At 48.8% G+C, this 24,069-nt stretch overlaps 1 protein-coding gene across 17 annotated transcripts in view; it reads right to left on the minus strand.

Moving 5' to 3' along the window:
- Nucleotides 1-2,260: 2,260 nt before the first annotated feature.
- LOC115640864 (C-type lectin domain family 2 member D-like) overlaps nt 2,261-24,069 on the minus strand; it is a 36,606-nt gene continuing 14,797 nt past the window's right edge. For 8 of the 17 annotated variants that reach the window (XM_030543924.1, XM_030543932.1, XM_030543928.1 and 5 more), the window contains 7 exons: nt 15,786-15,912; nt 10,637-10,711; nt 9,552-9,617; nt 9,220-9,312; nt 5,989-6,173; nt 4,840-4,949; nt 2,261-2,554 (listed from right to left, as the gene is read on the minus strand). In XM_030543924.1, the coding sequence (XP_030399784.1) occupies nt 2,392-2,554; nt 4,840-4,949; nt 5,989-6,173; nt 9,220-9,312; nt 9,552-9,617; nt 10,637-10,673 (654 nt within the window). In that variant the 5' untranslated portion in view covers nt 10,674-10,711; nt 15,786-15,912 and the 3' untranslated portion in view covers nt 2,261-2,391. The other 9 variants (XM_030543925.1, XM_030543926.1, XM_030543931.1 and 6 more) reach the window with 9 other exon arrangements.

Raw genomic sequence — 24,069 nt, forward strand, 5'->3', positions numbered from 1 at the left:
CAGCAGAGATTTGGAGGGAGAAATGGTTGCAGAGGTAGGATGCAACGTACCTTGCTAGACTTGATTTTAACAAATAGGGAGGAACTTGTTGAGAATTTGAAAGTAGAAGGAAGCTTGGGTGAAAGTGATCATGAAATCATAGAGTTTGCAATTCTAAGGAAGGGTAGAAGGGAGTACAGCAAAATAGAGACAATGGATTTCAGGAAGGTGGATTTTGGTAAGCTCAGAGACCTGATAGGTAAGGTCCCATGGGAATCAAGACTGAGGGGAAAAACAACTGAGGAGAGTTGGCAGTTTTTCAAAGGGACGCTATTAAGGGCCCAAAAGCAAGCTATTCCGATGGTTAGGAAAGATAGAAAATGTGGCAAAAGACCACCTTGGCTTAACCACGAGATCTTGCGTGACCTACAAAAAAAATGGAAACTAGGTCAGATCACAAAGGACGAATATAGGCAAATAACACAGGAATGCAGAGGCAAGATTAGAAAGGCAAAGGCACAAAATGAGCTCAAACTAGCTATGGGAATAAAGGGAAACAAGAAGACTTTTTATCAATACATTAGAAGCAAGAGGAAGACCAAGGACAGGGTAGGCCCACTGCTCAGTGAGGAAGGGGAAACAGTAACGGGAGACTTGGAAATGGCAGAGATGCTTAATGACTTCTTTGTTTCGGTCTTCACTGAGAAGTCTGAAGGAATGTCTAGTATAGTGAATACTTACGGGAAGAGGGTAGGTTTAGAAGATAAAAAAGAGCAAGTAAAAAATCACTTAGAAAAGTTAGATGCCTGCAAGTCACCAGGGCCTGATGAAATGCATCCTAGAATACTCAAGGAGTTAATAGAGGAGGTATCTGAGCCTCTAGCTATTATCTTTGGGAAATCATGGGAGATGGGGGAGATTCCAGAAGACTGGAAAAGGGCAAATATAGTGCCCATCTATAAAAAGGGAAATAAAAACAACCCAGGAAACTACAGACCAGTTAGTTTAACTTCTGTGCCAGGGAAGATAATGGAGCAGATAATTAAAGAAATCATCTGCAAACACTTGGAAGGTGGTAAGGTGATAGGGAATAGCCAGCATGGATTTGTAAAGAACAAATCGTGTCAAACTAATCTGATAACATTCTTTGATAGGATAACGAGCCTTGTGGATAAGGGAGAAGTGGTGGATGTGATATACCTAGACTTTAGTAAGGCATTTGATACGGTCTCGCATGATATTCTTATAGATAAACTAGGAAAGTACAATTTAGATGGGGCTACTATAAGGTGGGTGCATAACTGGCTGGATAACCGTACTCAGAGAGTAGTTATTAATGGCTTCCAATCCTGCTGGAAAGGTATAACAAGTGGGGTTCCGCAGGGGTCTGTTTTGGGACCGGCTCTGTTCAATATCTTCATCAACAATTTAGATGTTGGCATAGAAAGTACGCTTATTAAGTTTGCGGACGATACCAAACTGGGAGGGATTGCAACTGCTTTGGAGGACAGGGTCAAAATTCAAAACGATCTGGACAAATTGGAGAAATGGTCTGAGGTAAACAGGAGGAAGTTCAATAAAGATAAATGCAAAGTGCTCCACTTAGGAAGGAACAATCAGTTTCACACATACAGAATGGGAAGAGACTGTCTAGGAAGGAGTATGGCAGAAAGAGATCTAGGGGTTATAGTAGATCACAAGCTTAATATGAGTCAACAGTGTGAAACTGTTGCAAAAAAAGCAAACGTGATTCTGGGATGCATTAACAGGTGTGTTGTAAACAAGACACGAGAAGTCATTCTTCTGCTTTACTCTGCGCTGGTTAGACCTCAACTAGAGTATTGTGTCCAGTTCTGGGCACCGCAGTTCAAGAAAGATGTGGAGAAATTGGAGAGGGTCCAGAGAAGAGCAACAAGAATGATTAAAGGTCTTGAGAACATGACCTATGAAGGAAGGCTGAAGGAATTGAGTTTGTTTAGTTTGGAAAAGAGAAGACTGAGAGGGGACGTGATAGCAGTTTTCAGGTATCTAAAAGGATGTCATCAGGAGGAGGGAGAAAACTTGTTCACCTTAGCCTCCAATGATAGAACAAGAAGCAATGGGCTTAAACTGCAGCAAGGGAGATTTAGGTTGGACATTAGGAAAAAGTTCCTAACTGTCAGGGTAGTTAAACACTGGAATAGGTTGCCTAGGGAAGTTGTGGAATCTCCATCTCTGGAGATATTTAAGAGTAGGTTAGATAAATGTCTATTAGGAATGGTCTAGACAGTATTTGGTCCTGCCATGAGGGCAGGGGACTGGACTCGATGACCTCTCGAGGTCCCTTCCAGTCCTAGAGTCTATGAGTCTATGCTGCACAAGAAATGGTGAATGTGTAAGTTCTGCATCCACTGAAGAGGCTGCATTGACCCTTTAAGTGATCTTAAATATTGTGTCCCCTCCTGCGGCACTGGGCTTCCTTCTAGAGCACTTGTCCGGCCGCTTGCAGATGAAATGTCTCTCTGAGTAGCACCTGGAGCTGCTGACCCCATATTCATCCAGGTAGGTGCACTGCCCTTCCCCTCTGACCGGAAACCTGCAAAGAGAAGCGGTGTGGGGTTATCAGATGCAGCCGGCTCCCGTTCCTGCTCACTTACAGAGAAACGATGTGGTTCAGTGGCGTACGATGTAGAGGAACTGGGTTCTCAACCAGGCTTTGCGACTAATCAACCCTGAGCTAGTCACTTCTAGCTGTAAATGTCACAGTGGATGCTGAGCACCTGAAAATCAGGCTCACAGAAAACAGGAAACAGAGGTTGTGAAGTTTCTTGCAGGTCTTTCCAGTGTGTGAGGGGACATAGGCCTGGAAGGGAGCTCCTGGGTCACTGTGTCCAGCCCCCTGCTATGGCAGGCAACTCCAGAATATCATCCTGTTCACGGACTTCTCAGGCTGTGTATTCTATCTAGTTAGGTGGTTCGCCCCACGGCTCCTATGGGGCAGCTGCTTCAGAACCTCCCTCCTCTGATGGGCAGAAACCTGCTAATTTCCAGCCCCAAATTAATTCCTGGCCAGTTTATCCCTGTGTGATCTTGTGCCAACATTGTCCTGTAGCTTTGGTAGCTCCTCTCCCGCCCAGGTGTCTACCCCCGAGGTATTTACAGAGAGCAATGAGATACCCTCTCATCTTGCTAGGCTCAACCAGCCAAGCTCTTTCAGTCTCCTCAGATAAGAGAGACTCTCCATTCCCATGAGCATCCTAGCTGTACTTCTCTGCACCTGTTCCAGTCTGAGTGCGTCTTTCTTGACTACGGGTGACCAGAACTGGACACCTTAGTGCAGCTAGACCAGAAATCAGGCAATACCTCAGGGTAAGCCAACCTCATAAGAACGGCCATGCTGGGTCAGACCAATGGACCATCTAGCCCAGTATCCTGTCTGCTGACGGTGGCCAGTGCTAGGTGCTTCAGAGGGAATAAACAGAACGGCGCAATTATCAAGTGATCCTGTTGGCCACTCCCAGCTTCTGGTAAACAGAGCTAGGGACACTCAGAGCATGGGGTTGCTTTCCTGACCATCATGGTTAATAGCTATTGATGGACCGGTCCTCCCACTTTCCCTCCAGACTCGCCTCTTCCAGCAACTTCCCCTCTTTCCCACAACCCTTTTGCTGTCCCACCTGCCCCCTCACCCATTATGTTCTCCCCTTGGGTCTCCCAAGCCTTCCCCCACACTTCCCAACCATTTCTTCTGCCTCCCCTCCCCAGGCAGCCAGAGCCCAGCTCTCCCACTAAGATGCCGCATGTTCTGCTGCATCCCTTAGCCATAGCAGTTCTCCTCAGTGAGGTGTCACTGTGCATGAACGATGGGATGTGCTCGTGAATGCCTCAGGGGGAACTGTTTACACAGAGGTGGGTGGCAAATGGAATTTCCATCCTGAGGGAAATTCTCATGTTTTGGGACAGAAAGGTCAAAATATTTAAAATTTCCTACAGAACAGAAATTCTCTTCCCCTCGCCCCCCCAAAATGCTTTAGCTTGACCCAAAATGAAACATTTTTCTAATATGGTGAGGCTGATGCCAGGCATCATGGGAATTGTAGTTCTTGGTTCTTCCACCCATGTTCTTTCCTATAGGTCCTGATTCCCATCTGGACTACATCTCCCATGATGCACTGCGGTGTCTTCCTACCACCAAAATACCATATAAGAACATGCATGAGTGAAACACTGGGCTGCAGCCCACAAAAGCTTATGCTCAAATAAATTTGTTAGTCTCTAAGGTGCCAAAAGTTCTTCTGTTCTTTTGGTGGATACAGACTAACATGGCTGCTACTCTCAAACCTGAAACACTGCAGTGCATCATGGGAGATGTTGTCTGGTCAAAGACCAGGGACAAATGGGACTGGAAGAACCCAGAACTACAATTCCCATGATATGCTGCAGTGGCCCCACAGGCAAACCAAAATGAAAATGTTTCATTCTGGGTTGACTGAAAATAAACATTTGAGTCAATTTCCGCAATGAAAATATCTCATCCAGTGTATCTTTCCCTCCAGGAAATTTTGCTTTTGACACAATCAGATTTTCCATAAGGGAAAACTTTGAGTAGGAATTTTTCCAACCAGTCCCACTGGTGTCATCCACATTAACTGAGTGGGCCTCTCTGTCCTCCTCCGGTGCCTATGCTATGGAAGAGGTCTACAAGTCTCCTACAGGTGCAACATCCACAGAACGAGCCCTGTAGCTCAGGCAGTAGAGGATCAAACTTTTTAAGATCCTGACGTCTCGCTTCCAATTCCAGTTCTCCACCCAGCCCAGAGTTTTTTGTTGCATTTCTCTGCGCCCTAATACTGAGAGGGTGAATGAGGAAAAGGGACACACAGGTTGTTGAATATGGTGCCGTTGGTCCACTTCCAGGGCTGGCCCTCGCCTTGTTCCCTCCGGAGGCCAATCCAGTGGTAAGGCACCCCTTTATAGCGCAGCATGAAATCCTGTGGATAAGAACATACACACTATATCCGTAGCTGTATTACATCCGCCTTCACGGGAATCAGGGCCCCCATGCGCTGGGTGCCGCACACACAGAAAGCTGGCCCCTCGCCCAAAAAGCTGCCAGTCAAACTACACAGGACAAAGGGGTTCATTCAAAATGATTTTTTCCACAGGAAAATTTATTTAAAAAACTCAAATACTTCCCCCTCCCCCCGTTTCATAATTGGGCAATTTCCTCCCATTTTCTTACAATTTCCCAACTTTGGGGAATCATAGAACATAGGGCTGGAAGGGACCTCGAGATCATCATCAAGAGCCCTGAGCTCAGGCAGGACAAAACAGACCTAGACAATCACCTCCCATGTCTTATGTACAACACTCCTGTTCATATACCCCGGGATGAGATTAGCCTTTTTCTCAGCTGCATCACACTGTCAAGTCATATTTAATTTGTGGTCCATTGTAACACCCAGACCCTTTTCAGCAGCACTACTGCCTAAGCAGGTATTCTCTATTTTGCCTTCATGCATTTGATTTTTCCTTCCTAGGTGAAGTACTTTGCACTTGTCTTCATTGCTGGTTAAATTATATAGATACTGTATACAAAAATGAGGCACATACTGTTGAGATAAAAACGTTCCTTTCTTTTTCAGAGTAACCTTTGCACTGCTTTCCTGCTGGGAAAAGTCTGGGAAATAGTTTTTGTTTTGTTTTTTAAGGTGGGTTTCCACACCTTTTCCCCATGCTTTTTATTTTTCCTCTGTTTTTCCAGTATAAAATGATGTGGGAAAAGGGAAAAAAAGGGGGGGGCGGGATTTTGGAGTTTTTTTTTAAACTGAAATGACATTTGACGTTAAAAATTTGGGAGAGAGGGAAAGAATCAACTTTTTTGTATTAAAAAAAAAAGTAATATCCTGCCCCTGAATTTCCATTTTACAACCAGCTCCTTGAAACTAGGAGCTGAGTTAGGCCTTCGGGGGGCGCCAGGCTCTGGCATGTTCCTAGCTGTGGTTATGAAGGTTTGTGTCTTTTCCTTACCAGCTCTGGCAGGGAATCAATGGAAGTCAGGGAGGAGTTGAGGGAAGAGCAGTTGCTCTGGCTGTTGTTCCAGTTCCCTTCAGTCTCTGAGAAGTAGTAGCATTTCCCTTGGTATCCCACCCAGCCATCCGAGCACGCAGCAGTGACATGGGGCGGGCAGCCTGGGCAAGGGGGCGTCTTCGTGGCTGAAAATAAGGAAGTAGCACAGTGATGAGAGATGGACCTATCCCGGGTGTCTGTCTCTGCGTGGGAATCCCGTACAGAGAGGGCACTAAGACCCACACATCTCAGGCTGGGTTGTTATTTTGCATAGATCCCAAGATCAGAAGGGACCAATCTCTTGTCTGACCTCTTGCATCACACAGGTCTTAGAACTGCCCCAAAATAATCCCTCGAGCGGAGCTTTTACATCATCATCCCATCATGATTTAAAAACGGTCAGTGACGGAGAATCCACCCTGCCCCTCGGTAAATCGTTCCAAGGGTGAATAACGCTCACTGTTAACAGCTGCTGCCTTATCCCCAGTCTGAATTTCTCCAGCTTCAACTTCCAGCCACTGGATCGTGTTAGACTGAAGAGCCCATTGTTAAATATTTGTGCCCCAAGTAGGTATTTGTAGACTGGGATCAAGTCACCCTTTAACCTTCTCCTGTAAGTAGACAGAGCTCTTTGAGTCTATCACATAAAGCAGGTTTTAATCCTTCTTGTGGTTCAACTCTGACCCCTCTCCAATTTATCAACATCCTTCTTGAATTGTGGGCACCAGAACTGGACACGGGTTTCCAGCAGCAGTCGCACCAGAGCCACATCCAGAGGTAAAATAACCCATCTTCTCCTACTCGAGATCCCCGTTTATACATCCCAGGGTCGCATTAGCTCCTTTGGCCATAGCGTCCCACTGGGAGCTCGTGTTCAGCCAATTATCCCCCATTACCCCCAAACCTTTGTCAGAGCCCCTGCTTCCCTGGACAGAGCTCCCCCTCCTAGTTGTACGGCCGCCATTTGCATGGGGTGGCTGGGGAGGACAGAGTGGAGCTAAGATGGCGTCATGACCCACTGTAACCACGCATCCAAATGGGCCCATCGGCCATCTTAACTTCCGGCACTATCGAGGTGCACCCTTTCTGTCAGGCAAGGGGTGAAAAATGGGAGAGGTGGGTGCATTTCATGGACTCCTAATTGACATACCATCCTCAGTGCACACGTGACGGCTGCCACATCAGGGCTAGAACTGGGGCCCTCCAGAGCTAAGAGTGAGACCCATAATATCGGAGCCAAGAGCTCCTAGGTGGGGCTAGAAGAACTCACGTTCTCTGTGGCTGGGCCATAGGGTGACCAGACAGCAAGTGTGAAAAATTGGGCCGGGAGTGGGGGAGTAATAGGAGCCTATATAAGAAAGAGACCCCAAAATTGGGACTGTCCCTATAAAATCGGGACATCTGGTCACCCTACTGGGCCCAAAGCCGGCCTGTCACACACACTCGCCAAGGCGTTTCACTCAGGAGAGCAAAGCAGCCACTAAAACGGAGGGCAAAGGAGCCTAACAAGAGGGATGCGGGAAATGGTTTTCCCAACATTCTGCAAAAACGTTTGAGGTTTCACAGAATTTTCCCTTCCTGAGTCGAGGAGCAAAGTCAAACGTTTTCATGAACTGAAAAGCCAGAAACAATTTCAGTTCGGGTCAATGGAAACTTTTACCAGCCATGTGATTTCCCAACGCACAGACGCATTAACTATGAGCAGACATGCTGGCACGTGCTCTGTAGCAAAACAGCACATGGGAATGTCTGGCATATGTCGGAGATGCTGGCTTTGTGCTTCCTGTATTCTGGGGCCATTCAGGGCCCTGACCTTCCCCTGGTGTGACTTAGAGCAGCCCCAGGGTTGCTCTAACTTACCCTCTGCTTCTCAGGCTGCCTGGGAAGCACAGAACAGCTGTAATGCAGCGTGCTTTGGCCACAACCCCAACCCATCCCATATACCAGTTTCACACCAGCTGGGGTGGGGGGGTCCTCTGAATTGGGGGAATTTTCAGAGGGCTCTTTGCATCCACCATGAGTCCCCAGAGTAGTGTCAAGTGGTCTAAGGATCCAGCCCAGAGTCTCTCACTCTCTACGCAGTCCAACCCGACCCCTACAGCATGTTCCTCCCTGTAGCCATTTCCAGTGAGGCCAAGCAGCCAGCGCCTCGCTCCAACACGAACAGCTGTCACCGCACACTCCCTACCACGTGTCTTCTCTAAGGAATCCTGGGAACGCTTCGGTTCCCGGGGGCAAGACACACACACTCCAACACACCCCTTTCTGCTGCGCCATCCATACCCAGCCAGGAATGGGAAGAATTCGTACAGCATGACAGATTCTCTGTGAGTTTTACGGAAGAACTTTGGCACAGAAAAAACATTCAGAAATGCTCCCAAAGCCACGAGAGACTGGCCGGGATCAGGGAACTGAATCCTCTGCCTGAGATTCCCAGTTGCATTTACACACAGTACTGTGGATGAGGGAGTATCTATTGGGTTTCCGGGAAGTGGGCGGGCAAAGCCCGCCCACTGCTAAAGGATCCTCCCCCAGCCTAAGGGGAGGACCCACAGGACCACAGAACCCACTGATTACGGGGGATAACTAATAAAGGAACAGGGACAGGAGTGCGGTTAAAGGGTCATAAGAAGAGAACCTGACGGGGACACCGAGCAGAGAATCCCGGACAGCGCCCACTGCTCCTCGAAGGCGTCAAGGGAGCCAATGGACGCCGCCCAAAGGAACTCCGCCCGGATTCGTGAATGGACCATGGAGCGGAAACAAGAATAAATGGATTGCAAACATTTTAGAGATGCACTGTGAGCCATGGCCACACAGTGGCACCCAAACCTACGGTAATTTAAGGTGAGACTGGGCGTTGGATGACGCAGAGAGTGGGAGGCAGGGAGACCCACCCACTGCATCCCTACAACACTACCCAGGCCTGGGATCCAGTGGGGCTGCTTCCAAGGGGGCAGGGAACAGGGTTAGGTCCTTCCTCTTTGGGGAAAAAGGGTCTGGAGAGAGATTTCCCCTCTGAAAAGGAGAATGTGCTTCAATGGAGGAGTCAGACCAGGGCAAAGATGGGATGAGAAGAGGCCGTGGGAAACGCAAGTGGGCACCGTGACCTTGGGGCTAGGACAAGCAGTGAGTGAAGAACCAGTGACAAGGAATGAGAATCAGCTGGGTTAGTAATGACCCTTCACTCACCTGCCAGTGCAATTATGGTGATGGTCAAAGCTGTGATTACGACAGTAACAATAATTGGGATTCGTTTACCTTTAATGCATTTTAGGCTGAAATCTGAAAAAGAAAAAAAAATATGAAAGCAGACAAAGGCATTTCAATAGCAAATGCTGCCGAGCCCTGATCTCAGCTTGGGCAGGGATTGTCTCTCCCTGTGGGTCTGTGCAGCACCCGGCACAACGGGGCCCTGATCTCAGCTGGGGCAGGGACTGTCTCTCTTTGTTAGTCTGTGCAGCACGCAATGGGGCTCAGCTGCTGTTACCATATTGTACCCAATAAATAATGTAATTATTTACCCACATCTCTTCCCCTTTCTTCCACTGCTCCGTGACCCCGCAGCATTGCGCCAGTCACCCCTCCACCTACCAGAAAGCAAAAGAAACTGTCATTTAAGGTCAGATCATACAGTCCCCTCCATGCAGGGCCCAGTGCTGTGTCCAAAGCCCTGGCCTTTTGAAGTGTCCATCACTGCTTCCCCTCCCCCTGTGCATCCCAAAGTGACTGGCAGTCCCCAATCTTGCCATCCCCACCCCACACTTGGCCTGGCTGAGGGGCTCCAAGCAGATTAGAGAGCATGGCAATGCAATTGACAAATTGTGTGCCATGTCCCCCCTCAAGTGGCTGGTAAGAGGATAAAATCTCTGCCAACATTTTTGTTACCATTATAACAACTCTGGCTCTTCCTGTTCTCCGGAGAAATCTCCAATCCCTCTTGGAATTCTGCTAAGTTCTCGGCCTTAAGATCATCGGTTGATGTCACCTAGCAGCGAGTTCCACCATCTAATTACCCAGTGTGTGAAAAATTGTTTCCACTGATCAGTTTGAAGTTCCCACCTTTCCATTCCATTGACTGTCCACTTTGTGCTTGTGCTAGACACGGATCTACCTTCTCTATCCCATCCATTATCCTGTCCCTTGTACCCGTCTCCTCTCCAAGGTAACAATCTCCGTCTTTTCAAGCTCTCTTCACAGGAGAGTTTCCCCAGGCCCTTGAGCCTTCTTGTCACCTCTCTCTGAACACCCTCTAGTTCTACAATATCCTTTCCGAGACGTGGCACACACAGTATTCCAGATTTTCAGCCTTTCACTACACCAGATCTCCTATTGGCCATAGAGTCCTTCAGGGTAGAAAAGACCCAAATTGCTAACGTAAACAACAAGCATGAACCAAAGAGCAACAAAAACTCCTTGTTTCCTGTCTTTATCCCTCATAAAAAAGAGGGGGAACCCACCCACTGTATTTTTGTCCCTCTGCCAATCACATTGCAGGCTCCCTTTTAATTAAGACTAAAGGATTTATTCTCCTTCTGATTTCTTCCTCTGCTGGGAGTTGACAGGTCCTCTCCAAGAGGTGGAGTGAGTGAAAGGATTTATTATTTACTGGTATCACTTGCTGCTTCGGCGCTCTCTTCTGCCATTTTCTGGACAATCAGCACCAAGACTGCTGTGTCGTCACCTACCAGGAAGGAACAGAGACGGTCACTCAGGGTGTGTTATTTTAATTATGCATGTCTCATTTAAAGCCGTCAGAACGTACCATGTACCAAATGCAACAGACAATGCCTAGTCCAACCTCTCACTGTATCCATCAAGGTGTTTTCAGTGCGACTGTCACCATGTAAGAACCACGGTCGTGGCTTCCCCTAGCCTTAATATCCTCCAATACCCAACAGTCCCCACCCCTCCTTTACAGAGTCGTAGATTTTAACACCCGAAATCAGGCTGTTGATTAATTGCAGTTAACTCACGCGATTAGCTCAAAAAAATTAATCACGATTAAAAAAAATTAATTGCGATTAGTTTAGTGGGGTTTAGGACACACTCACTGATCAGAGAGATCTCCTGGCTGACAAAGGGGCCTGTAATATAATGGGTACACAGGGTTCCCCAAACAAGGGCTTAGTAAGTAAGAGCAATGGGCCAGCGCTGCACATTCTCCTGCTCCAGCTACTGGCCTTTGGGCCACCAAATTCCCAACCTTCACTTACACCAACCACACGGCTACTTTTAAGGCATTAAACAATGTGACCTCCACTGGCACCAGGCCTTTACCTCAAGGGACACACAGAATTTCCTTTCCACCTTGGCTTCAGTGGTGCGGGCTGCTGGGCAGGGCAAGCGAGACTTCGCACAGACTCCTGGGAATGCAGATGGCTCTTGTCTGTCATTCCAGCCCTTAGTGTTGTCAGTTCTATCTCGTCACCGTAGCTTCTGAGAATCTCCCACGTACTCGGTGCCAACGCACCTACGGTTAATATTATTAGCTGCTTCACTTGCAGAAGTCTCACAGGGCATCAACCAAGACTGAACCCCCGTTTTGCCGGCGCTGCCCAGACACACAGGGAGAGACAGTCCCTGCTCCAGCTGAGATTAGGGCCCCATTGTGCCGGGCGCTGCACAGACACACAGTGACAGTCACTACCCTAGAGAGATCAGAGCCCCATTGTGCAGACAGTCTCTGACCCAAAAAGCTCACAATCTAATCAAAGGGCGTGAGGAGAAACAGTGCAGAGAGGGGACTTGCTCAGAGTCACATTACAGTTTAGTGGCAGAACCAGGATTAGAACCCAGGTCTTCTGTGACCCACTCTGCTGCTCTAGGCACTAGCATAACCATGGTTTTTTTTGTCTTGATTAGCATAAGCCTGGCTGGAGCCCTTGGCATAACAACAGTGTGACCAAAGTAGGCCTGACCTTGGCAAAATACGTTTTAGCTCACACCATATCCTGAGCAGAGAGGATGGTACAAAAACACGCAGATCTCTCAGGAAACTAGTCAGCACATTTCTGAGAGATGGTGCAGGAACACACTGACCCCTCGGACAACAGGGAGGGGATGACAGAATAACAGATCAGGATGTTCTGGCGGAACTAGAAGGTACAAGGCCAAGGGTGGTAACTAATAATGTCTGTATTGATGCCTAAAGAGGAGAAGCCAGAGGAGGGGTGACTTTTCGCTGATCTAGAGGACAGGATCCTGGTGCGCTGACTGAGCAGGTACCATTGTCCCAGGTATACATGTGTTAGTGTCCTTGTGGCTCCTAAGGGACGCTAGCACTGTGGTGTGTCAACAATGAACCTGGCCGAGTGCCTTAGCCACTGAACCGAGCCCTGGGGCTTATGAAAAACACACTGAATGAACTCGCTGTGCTGTGAGCGGGAACAACGCTGCAGCATCAGCCACGCCCTGCAGAGCGGACGAGAGTCATTGAAAACAGCCAAATTTACAGAAACAGCTGAGCGTCAGGGATGCTGAAAATCAGGTTCTTTCCCCAGTTCAAAGGCTAGCAGGGCCCATTAAGATCATCTCGTTAACCACAGGCCAGAGACCCTCCTTGGCAGCGCGTCCGATATCCAGAACTGTGAAGTGTTAAACAGAGCGTGTGTTTCAGGAAGATAGCTAATCTCAGTTTACTGATTTTGCCTGCCATGGGAACCCCTCGGCCTTGGAGAGTTGTTCCAGTGACTGATTAACCTGTGAAAACAGGTACTGTTTCTGCAGCCTGATTTTCCCCACCCTCAGCTTCCTTCTCTTGGCTCTGCTTTTGTCTGCTCCATGCCAGGGACTTCCCTGAGGCTGCCCAGCATGGCCTCTTCAGTCGCGGTGCTTATTTAGCCCGGCTTTCTCTGCAGGCAGGAAACAGGAAAAGGCCGGTGATCTCCAGAGCGGCATTACCAAGGTGACAGCGGTTGCTGAGCTCCCATCTGAGGCCTAGGCTACCCGAAGAAGTGATTCCGGAGTAAGCTAGGGAGAGACGTTAAAGGACCAGAGCAGTTCTGGAATAACTCCCAGGGCAGGTGCTCTCGTTCTGAAATATGATCACCTCGTTCTGGTTCAGCTTCACCCACTTCTGGAACAAGAGGAGCTATTCTGGAGCAGCGCGGCCCACGGGAGCTATTCCGGTCCATTTCCCCGTGTAGACAAGCCCTCGGAAGGCGTTTGATTGTGAGAGTCAGACGTGAGCTTGGGGAAGGCTAAACCACCCCTCCAGAAGGACGAGGAGCCATGACAGTGCAGTGGATTCTCTCCCCACTCCCCCCTTATGCCGCTCTACTTGGTCAGAAGCCCTGTGCCCCCCTCCTACACAGCCCCCAGCATAAAGGCCTTCTGGGGGTGCAGCTAGGGCTAGGAGTGAGCATGACTCTGCAAGGTTGCTGCAAATTAGAGTAGCTCTGGGGCTGCTCTAACTTGCACCAACATCCCCAGAGCAGACCTGAAAAAAGGAGACCCTCTGGTGGTTTATGCCTTTCCGCCCCACTGCCTGGGCTCTGATCCCTGTGCTGACACCTCAGCATGTCCCCTCTTCCTGTCAGAACTCCAGGGGTTAAAGAAAGGGGGAGCTAAAAGGCTTTGCAGCTCCCCTTCCATTCTGGCTGGTGCAGACAGGATGCCCCCTTCCTGTTTCTATCTACTTCAACTCCCATGGACTCCTGTGGGACAGGATGGTCCAGCAGCAATAGGGTGACCAGTCAGCAAGTGTGAAAAATTGTGACAGAGGGTGAGGGATAATAGGAACCTATATAAGAAAAAGCCCCAAATATCAGGACTACTCCTATAAAATCAGGACATCTGGTCACCCTAAGTACAGAGGGTACCATGCTGTGTCTCCGAAGAGCTAAATTATGTTTTCAGCTCTGCCACTGCTTTCCTAGGTAATCTTGGGCAAGTCCCTGCTCTGTGACTCAGTTTCCCCTCCTGCCCCATTCTTTCTGGTGCACTTCATTTGCAAGCTCCCTACTCCTGAGTGTGTGTGTCTGTTCTGTGCCCAGCACAGTGGGATCTTGGTCTCAGTTAGGGCCTCTAGACCCCACAGTAATAATACGACCAGTAAAGTAACAACAGCTAACTGGGAGTGAGAAACATCAGATGACACCCAACGGAGCTCAGCTGAGGCACTTCAGCTGAAAGTCTGGTGCTGGTTTAAAGAGGAAGATGCAGCTGTATTGGCCTTCATTACAATCACAGTCCTTCAATGCTAGAACTTTCACTTCTCACTCTCACTCCATGGACCTAGTTTCCTTCCTCTCGGACATTTTCAGGTGGGATTGGTGGAGTGAGACCTTTAATTGAACTTGAGACTTTCACATCAATGGGCCTTGGAGGCTTTTAGCTTTGGAGCCATTGTTACGTGCTATGCATTTACTGAGCCAGGGTGGAACGGCAGCCAGAGCCAGGGCTGACGGCATGTTCAGGCAACAAATATATTGGACTGACAATGCTTAAAAGCAAAAATCCAAGAAGGCAAATTGCCCCGAGCTCCTCAAAGAGCCAGTTCATCAAATCATAGGATCCGAAAAATGTCAGGTGGGAAGGGACCTCACAGGTCATCAAGTCCAGCCCCTGCGCTAAGCACGACCAAATAAACCTAGACCATCCTGGACGGGGGTTTCTCCAATCTGGTCTTAAACATCTCCGGTGACAGGGATTCCACAACCCTCCCTGGAAGCCTGTTCCAGAGCTTAACTCCCCTTAAAGTTATATTTTTCCTAATATCTCACATAAATCTCCCTTGCTGCGGATTCAGCCCATTACTTCTTGTCCTGACATCAGCGGCCATAAAGAACAATTGATCATAGTCTTCTTTAGAACAGCCTGCAAATACATTAAGGATTGTTATCAGGTCCCCCCTCAGCCTTCTCTTCTCACGACTAAACACGTCCAATTCTTTCATCCTTTCCCCATAAGTCGTAAGAACATAAGAACGGCCGTACTGGGTCAGACCAAAGGTCCATCCAGCCCTGTATCCTGTCTACTGACAATGGCCAATGCCAGGTGCCCCAGAGAGAGTGAACCTAACAGGTAATGATCAAGTGATCTCTCTCCTGCCATCCATCTCCACCCTCTGACAAACAGAGGCTAGGGACACCATTCCTTACCCATCCTGGCTAAGTTGGGTTTTCTAAACCTTTTATCACTTTTGTCGCTCTCCTCTGAGCTCTCCCCAAATTGTCCACGTCTTTCTTAATGTCCAGAAATGGGCACTGTACCCCAGATGAGGTCTCACTAGCACCGAACAGAGCTGGACAATGACCTCCTCTGTCTTCCACACGGCACTTGTGTTCATGCACCCCGGAATGATATCAAAGCGTTTTTTGAAACTGCATCACGTTGTTGTCTCACATTCAAGTTTTTGATCCACTAGAATCCCCAGATCCTTTTCCCCACTACGACCACCTGGCCAGTATTCCCCAGCTGGTAGTTGTCCATTTATTTTTTTCTGCTTATTACGTTTAGTACTTTCCACTTGTCCTTATTGAATTTCATCTTGCTAATTTCAGGCCAATTCTCCAATTTATCAAGGTCACTTTGAATTCTAATCTTGTCCTCCAATGTGCTTGCAACCCCTCCCGGCTTGGTATCAGCCTCCCATTTTATAAGCATTTGCTCCACTCCATTATCCAGCTAATTCCTGAAAATGATCACTAGCACCTGACCTACAACTGACCGTGCTAAAGCCTACTAGATACATCCTCTCAGATGGACAGCGAACCATTGATAAGTATTCTGAGCACAACCAGTTGTGCACCCACCTTATAGTCATTTCTTCTAGACCACATTCCTCAGTTTGCTTGTGAGAATGTCACGTGGGACTGTGTCAAAGGCCTTGCTAAAATCAAGATATATCATGTCTCCTGCTTCTCCACTAGGCCAGTGACCCTGTTAAAAGAAGGAAATAAGGTTGGTATAGTTAGTATGATTTTTTTCTTGACCAACCCATGTTGACTCTTACTTATCACCCTGTTATCCTCTAGGCTAGGGGCTTGCACACTGATTGTTTTATCATTTGTTCTAGACCCTTTCCAGTGATGGAAGTTAGACTTACTGGTCTATAATTCCCTGGGTTCTCTTTCTTCCTCCTTTTAAAGGTGGGTCCACTGTTTGCCCTGCTCCATTCCTATGGGACCTCACCCACCTTCCATGAGATCTTGAAGAGAATCGCTAACAGTTCTGAGATGATTTCGCCTGCATCGTCACTGCAAAGTGGGCAGGTTCCAGGCACTCAGTAATGACCCAGGGTACCTCTACACTGCAAAACACCCATGGCAGCAAGTCTCAGAACCCGGGACTAGAGACTCGGGCTTGTGCTATGGTGCTAAACAGGGGGAGACGCCCCCTTCTCACCAAGCTTCAGGGCAGGAACTTCTACGTGGCTCCTTTTAGCACCATTGTGTGTAGACCCAGAATCAGAGATGAACATCTGTCACGGGTTGTTTGTTCTCTCTTGCTCTATGCCCACGGGGTGAATTGCCAGTGCCCTGGAGTGTTTTGTTTTGGTAGGTGTCAAGGCTAATTTGCCACTCTGGCATTTCAAGTGCAGAAGATGGGGGCCCACACGGATTTTAAAAAATTAATACTGGCCACTTCAGGCTTGTATTGAACTCCCAAGGTTACAGCTTTTCTCTGACCTTGGCTTGGTAAACGCTGCCATCACCCAAATGCAAAATAAAATAAACAAACCCTTTGAACCCAGTGTCATAACTTTAGTCCCAGATTTGGACCTTAGCGCCCAAAATATGGGGGTTAGCATGAAAACCTCCAAGCTTAGTTACCAGCTTGGACTTGGTACTGCTGCCACCACCCAAAAGATTAGAGTGTTTTGGGGCACTCTGGTCCCCCTGAAAAACCTTCCCTGGGGACCCCAAGACCCAAATCCCTTGAGTCTCACAACAAAGGGAAATAATCCTTTTTCCCTTCCCCCCTCCAGGTGCTCCTGGAGAGATACACAGAAGCAAGCTCCGTGAATCTAAACAGAGGGATTCCACCCCCTCTAATTCCAGTCCTGGAACAAAAAAAACACTTCCCTCTGACTTCTTCCTCCCACCAATTCCCTGGTGAGTACAGACTCAATTACATCTGGAACTTAGGCTTTTTCCTAGATCTTAAAAGACAATTACAAAAATCAAGCATCCAAAAGAGCTTTCTTGGGGGTTCAGCTTAAAGGTTTCAAGCAAACAAAGGCATCTGGGGTTCACACAGAGGAGTCCACAAGGCAGTAAGAAATAAAAGAAATAACCCTAATCGTGTCTAGCTAAACATTCTGATCTACTTACACAGCTGGAGCTCAGATAAGTAGTTCTAGGCACGATGTAATAAATTTATGATCATGCCTGGCTTCAGCTGCTTATAGCCCGGCTGCTCTGTCTCTCCAGCCCAGAGAACAACAGACAAACGGGAAGTTTCTTTCCCTATTTTATAAAGTCCTACCTTCCCATTGGCTCTTTTGGTCAGGTGCCCACTTTTTTTTTCCTCTTTACCTGGGGGACATTTTAACCCGTTACAGGTGAGGCAAGCAACGAACAGCTACCAAGCAGAAATGATGGCTGGGTGTCCATCAAAGAGAGCTACTCACTTCCATTTATCACAGCAGGGTTGTGTTGTTAACGCACACACTGCCCTGTGTACTAAACAGCAACGTTTGTTGCTAGTCATAAAAATCTCCAGGCTGTGGCAGCTTTTTTCTGCTTCCAAGGATTTGTCTTTGCCGCAGGGTTAACTGGAGGTGCCACTCGAGCGTTGCCCTGAGCCAGCTCCCATGCACACCTACAAGCCTCTAGCCTGAGTGAAGCGGTGCCATAACCACGACCTAGCCACCCGCTGGGGCTGGGGGGACCCGTAGCTCGAACGCTGCTGATGCCAGAGCTAGTACTGCAGTCGGGCCGTCGTTAGCGCAAGTCGTCGGGCACAAACGCTCTGCCCTGCCAGTCTCTGTGCTGCCCATGAAATCACCCGGTGGCGCGGTTCTGCAGCGTGGATCACTGGGCTCAGTCAAGCGCAGCACCTCGAGCTGGCTGTGACCACACACCCCTTTGGGCCTGGAGTGTTATTACATTCCTGGGGAGGGGGGCACTTTGTAGCATGTGCTGACTGGCCTCATTGCACCCACCAGGGGCTCCTGGATCTCCCCTTATCCTGCCCCTGCTCCACAGGCTGCCTGATGCCACCTTCCTCTTCTTCCCCTTGCAGGCACTTCCTGCAACTGCCCCCAAACTTCCCCCTGGCAAGGCTTCCCCATGCCCCCCTTGGTTCCTGTCAGGCAGGCCCAAAGCAGAAGGCCACAGTCCCAGACAGAAAGCAACCAAGCAACCACATCTCTGCACACCAGCAGAGCTTTTCCCATCCCCCCTCCTCTTTCTTACACTGGTCTACAATTTTTGAGAAGTCATCTGCTTCAGAGATAAAATGTGCTATTTGTTATGTATTTTGATGTGCCGAATTCAAATATGACAATTAAAACAACTGATTGGCTACTGTTTCTAAGATATTTAAGTTCTTACATTTTATGTCTATGTATATTGTGTAGATAGTAGAGTTTTAATCATAAATTGTAAACCTAGGTCTTTTCATGTGTTTATGGTTGCTTCACATGATAATATTTCACCTGTCCTGTTTATGTAACACTTTAAAAATCAGCAAAAGGGTTATATACATAAAATTTATTATGAAACAAAAGGCAAAAAACTATTATGTACATAGTTTAGTCCTATTCAGTGTCTACTTGGCGCTTCTTGGCTTGTCTCTTGTATTCATTAAACGGAGCATCTCTTGTCACTGTCCAGCAATAGCCTGCAAGCATTGATGGGCTCCAGTTGCCCTGATAGCCTGCCAGGAGATTCCACTGCTGTAGTCTGGAGCCCAACAGCTCTGCCTTACTCTTGGGTAGTTCCAAATCCCTGACAAGGTCATTCAGTTCACCTTGTGTTATGAGATGTGGTTCAGAGGAGGAGGATGGGAGAAAACGTGGGTCCTGTGACATTGATGGTTCAGGACCAGAAGTTTCATCCTCTTCCTCTTCCTCGTCTGACTCAAGTGAGAATGATTCTGGTGCATCAGGAACCGGCAGTCCTTCTCCGTGGGGTACTGGGCGTGTAGCTGATGGAATGTTTGGATAATGCACAGTCCACTTTTTCTTCTTTGACACACCTTTCCCAACTGGAGGCACCATGCAGAAGTAACAATTGCTGGTATGATCTGTTGGCTCTCTCCAAATCATTGGCACAGCAAAAGGCATAGATTTCCTTTTCCTGTTCAACCACCGGCGAAGATTTGTTGCACAAGTGTTGCAGCATATGTGTGGGGCCCACCTCTTGTCCTGATCTCCAATTTTGCAGCCAAAATAAAGGTGATAGGCTTTCTTAACCAGAGTGGTTATACTGCGCTTTTGTGATGCAAAAGTCACTTCACCACAAACATAGCAGAAGTTATCTGCACTGTTCACAGAAGTACGAGGCATCTCTGCTCACTTTGGCTATACAGAAATATGTCCCTTTGCAAAATCAAACACTGACAAATAAGAGAGCACCACACTGTATGATTTCTAGAGCTGATATAGGGCAATTTGTTCAGCAGAGTGATGTAAGCTTCGTTATGATTGCATCATCCATGACTTCTAGGAATAACATGATGCAATTCATATCATGTATGACGTAATACCAGCTTCAGATTGCATCATTCATTGTTTTGCCTCAAAAGCAAGTACTGTCCAAACCCAGTCATAGATTTATTCATAGATCCAGTCAAAGATGTATTTTAGTCATTTCTGGTTTAAATTGAGATCCCTTCCCTTTATAACTCACTTATCCTCCGCCATTCCCAAGTCAAGGGTCGTATATACTGACCCAATAGCATATCTTGAAAACTAGAGCCAACCAACAATTTTAAGCATCATTTTCGTTCTCAGTGACCCAGAATTAGTAAAGTTGGACTACATTTATTTCAGAAGCATTTTGGCTGTAGAGCAGTGTTATCAGGCTTAATCAGACCTGTAGTGCCTGCCCCACCGCTTACAATTTATGGCCATGTTCCCTTGTGGAGGATCGGGAGTCTGGGGGCTTCATCACCACTTCTTTTGTACCCCATGGGAGGGGTAAGGAAGGAGGGGTGTTTCAGCTAGGCAGGGTCCCCCTACACACACACACACACACACCTCTCTCTCCCCTCGACTGGTTGCTTGACCTTGGCTTGGGTTAGGAGTTGGACATTCTTCAAGTGTCCACTCATCCTTCAAACTCCCACCACCTCCAGCGAGACAGTCACTCTCTTCCTTCTCGTCTCTTTGGGTACTGTAAACCCCACCGGGCCGTGGGCAGATGCAACACAAGAGTCTTTGTTCACCCGTTAGTGAGGATATAAGAATATCAAAAGTCAAACAGATAAATGAACCCCAAATTCTATCTCAGGCTAATAAACAGGCCTAAATACTAGATGACCATCACTAATCCCCTGGCAGGGGTTCTCTGCGCCCCCAGCTCTGTCCCCTCAAGAGATATTTCAGAGCTGCGGCACCGTTACAAGGCAAGGGACAAGCTGTGATGATCACCGGCTCCCTAAATCGTGCTCACTGCAGTCGCCTCGTCTGTTTCAACCGGTTGCCTCATTGTTGTCATGACTTGTTTGCCTGCCTCTCGACTGTTGCCACGATTTGAGCCTGTGGGTTGGGTGCGGTAAGTACCTTCTGTGCAGGCGTCAACACAGTGGGCCCCCTAGGCAGGGCTATAATGCAAATCAGTTAGACTGACTGGTCTATAATTCCCTGGTTCCTCCTTCTTCCCCTTTTCAAGTCTCAAAGCCCGGGACTAGAGACTCGGGCTTGTGCTATGGCACTTAAATTGCATGGGCTCGGAGACCACCCTTCTCACCAAGCTTCAGGGCAGGAACCTCTACATGGATCTAGTGGCATCCACCAGGGTCCTGTCTCAGGAGCAATTCATTATTTCCATGAACAACAGCGTGGAGAGCATGCTTGTAAAATTTGCAGCTGACTCCACACTGGGAGGATCACAGGCACTTTGGAGGGCCGGATGAGAATCCAAAATGACCTTGACAAATGGGAGAATTGGTCTGAATTCAGCAAGATGAAACTCAGTAAAGAGAAGCACAAAATACTGCGCACGGGAAGAAAAATCAAACACACTACTACAAACTGGGGACTAGCTGGCTCGGGGGTTGTACTGCTGAAAAGGACCTGGGGATGCGAGTGGATCACAAATTGAACGAGTCAGCAATGGGCTGCAGCTGCAAATAAAGTGAACCCACCCCTGGGGGTCAGATTTTCCAAAGAGCCCAGCACCCAATATCCCTTCTTCCCGCACAGCTGAGCTAATGAGGGGCAACAGAACCTCCTTGCATCCAGGGTAGCAGCTGATGGTCTTGAGGCCTTATCAGAGACAGAGGGTGGCCTTGTGATTAAGGCCTTGTCAACATGGGGGAAAAAAATGTAATCACTTGTCCACTGTGGTGGGAGGATAAACTGCCTGGCACCCACACACGAGTGAGTAAGTGAGAACAGGCAACCGTAGAACTGATCATAACTCAATTCTGCTATTTCATCAAGAACAGATTTCCCTCTTCATCTCCCTGCAGACTGCCACTGACGCTCGCGGGAACCTCGCTGTGCATTGAGGGGCGTGCGTAGCCCTAAATTTATGCCCCTGGACCCCGGATTGTGATTAAACACAGGGCCGGGCCTGTCACACAGAATTAATTGGGGAACTTTTGTATCCTATAAGTAGAATGAAACCAAAACTGACAGGGGTTAAAAACAGACCAGAGAGCAGCTGTGGCATTAAACTTAATTAGACAAATAACACACAGGTGTGAGACTGCAGCCAATCTCAACCAACCACATCACTAAAAGGCTCTTCCATTCTTCACTATTTTCACTTGCATGTTCTCGCCACAGCCCCAGCTGCTGGTCTGTTTCGTGTCTATTCAGACTGCAAGCTCCTTGGGGAAGGGACTTAACTCCATCTGTAAAACTCCCAGGGCAAAGGGGCTCTGATCCCAACAAGTCTCCAGCCGCTGCCGTATACATTCTATTCTCCTCATTGCTGCATGACATGAGCACCTGTCGGTGACCCGGGATTCGTTCCCTCTCATCCCGTCGCTGGAGGAGAACAGAAAGGGCGCGCTGGGGAGCGTTTTGTATTTAGTGCACACACTGGTCTGGGTACTAAATATAAATGTTTACTCTGGCAGCATAAAGCGTCTTTCATATTGATGCCAATTTTCTCTATACTCGCTTTAAGGTAAAGAAAAGGAATTCTCTCTCCCTCCTCCATTGACCCCACTCCCTCCCTCCGCTCTCACACACAGACACACACACACAACACTCACCCCTTCATGTCATTCACAATGTGGCTGCAGAGAACAGGAGAGTCACAGCGATGTCGGGCTGGACAGGACTTCACGAGCTCAAGTCCATCCCCTTCCGCTGTGGCAGGCCCAAGTAAACCTAAACCAGGCTGACAGGCGTTTGTCTAACCTGCTCTTAAAAACCTCCAGTGATGTTACCCTTAGAGTTTGTTACCCTGCCAACTTAGATGCCTCACTGGTCTCGCACACTCCTCCACAGCATTAGACACAAGCCTCGATGCCTTTACGGTCTGTGTAACAGCCTCATTGCAGGGCCCTCCTGGCTCCTACCCCCACTGGGCTGAGAAAGTCACCCAGAGACCTTTAGGTGCAGAGCCCACCTGGTGCTTTTACTTACAGGCTGTGCTCCCACCACCTTTCACCATACATATCATCCCCTTCTCACAGTCCCCCGGCAGGAGAGAGGGGGCAAGTTATCTCTCTGCCTCCCCACACTGCCCTTCTTCTACTGCAGCTTTCCTCTTTCCAGCTTCCCCCTGGCTTCCTTCTCCTGGGCTCTTATCCAGCCAGCCTGAGGAGGCAGCAGCTGTTCAAACTTCCCCAATCAGGGCCAGGAGGTTTACCCAGCTCCATTCACCCCGCTTCCTTGGAGCTGGAGTGACTGAAGGCTGGCAAAGCAGTTTTCTGCTTAGTCCCTGTCACAGTTCTTCACCCTTTAGCCCCTCACTTCCTAGCAGACCTGCAATTTTATCAAACCAGGGACATGACCATTTCTCTGCCAGTGATACCCAGGCTCCCCCCTCATCAAGGTATAAAAAAGTCCCTAGCAAAAACCCAGAAAGTCCCTACAATACCTTCCTTTCAATTCAGCTGTGCTCTAACACCCACAGACCATGGACAGCTGGTGAGGGCAGGGCTGGGGGAAGCTGAGACTGTAACTGACTATGCAAAACATGCTGATTTTATCTGTCAAACAATTTGCTTAAACAAGCACCCACAGGGAAAAATTAGTGGGTGCTCTGCACCACTGGCAGTTAAGCTCCCCATACCCCCCGTCCCACCTCACCTACCACCCCCCTGAGCACGCCACATCCCAGATCTTCCGCCAACCTCCCAGTGCTTCCCGCTGCCAAACAACTGTTTGGTGGTGCTTAGGACTTTCCGGGAGGAGGGGGCGGACGTGGCGCACGCAGCAGAGGAGGCGGGGCAGGAGTGGGGACTTGGGGGTGGAAGGGGGCAGGGGCGAGTTATATGGGACCTGGTGCCCGGGCTCCAGCAATATTAAGGGCCTGGGGGCCTGGCTCCACCAATGTTTGGGGTCGAGTCTCTCTCCCGGCCCCACCTACCACCCTCGCGCGCCTCCCCTGAGTGTCCCTCAGCCCCCACTTGGTGCCCCCGTGCACCTCCCCTGGGACCAGGCATGTCCCTGCCTCGAGCCAGTGGCTGCCTCCTGCAGCTCTGGGCTGCACACCACTCTGCCGGCTCCCAGCATCAACTGCCACCCCAGCGTCCTAGTGCCCCCCACCACTAGTGCCAGGGCCAGCTGACCCTGCCCTTGCCTCAGACCCTTCCCTTTTCCAGTGGGACCCTCCACCAGCACAGGAGGGCCCCCCGCCCACGGTCACTGCTCATGCCCTGTGCTGGGCAAGGGGCAGCCCCACTCTCCACCCCCAGTGAGGCTACAGTGAGGGGCACATGTCATGGCAGCCCCCCCAGCACCCA

Source organism: Gopherus evgoodei, unplaced genomic scaffold (genome assembly GCF_007399415.2).
Source record: "Gopherus evgoodei ecotype Sinaloan lineage unplaced genomic scaffold, rGopEvg1_v1.p scaffold_32_arrow_ctg1, whole genome shotgun sequence".
Lineage (NCBI taxonomy): Eukaryota > Metazoa > Chordata > Testudines > Testudinidae > Gopherus > Gopherus evgoodei.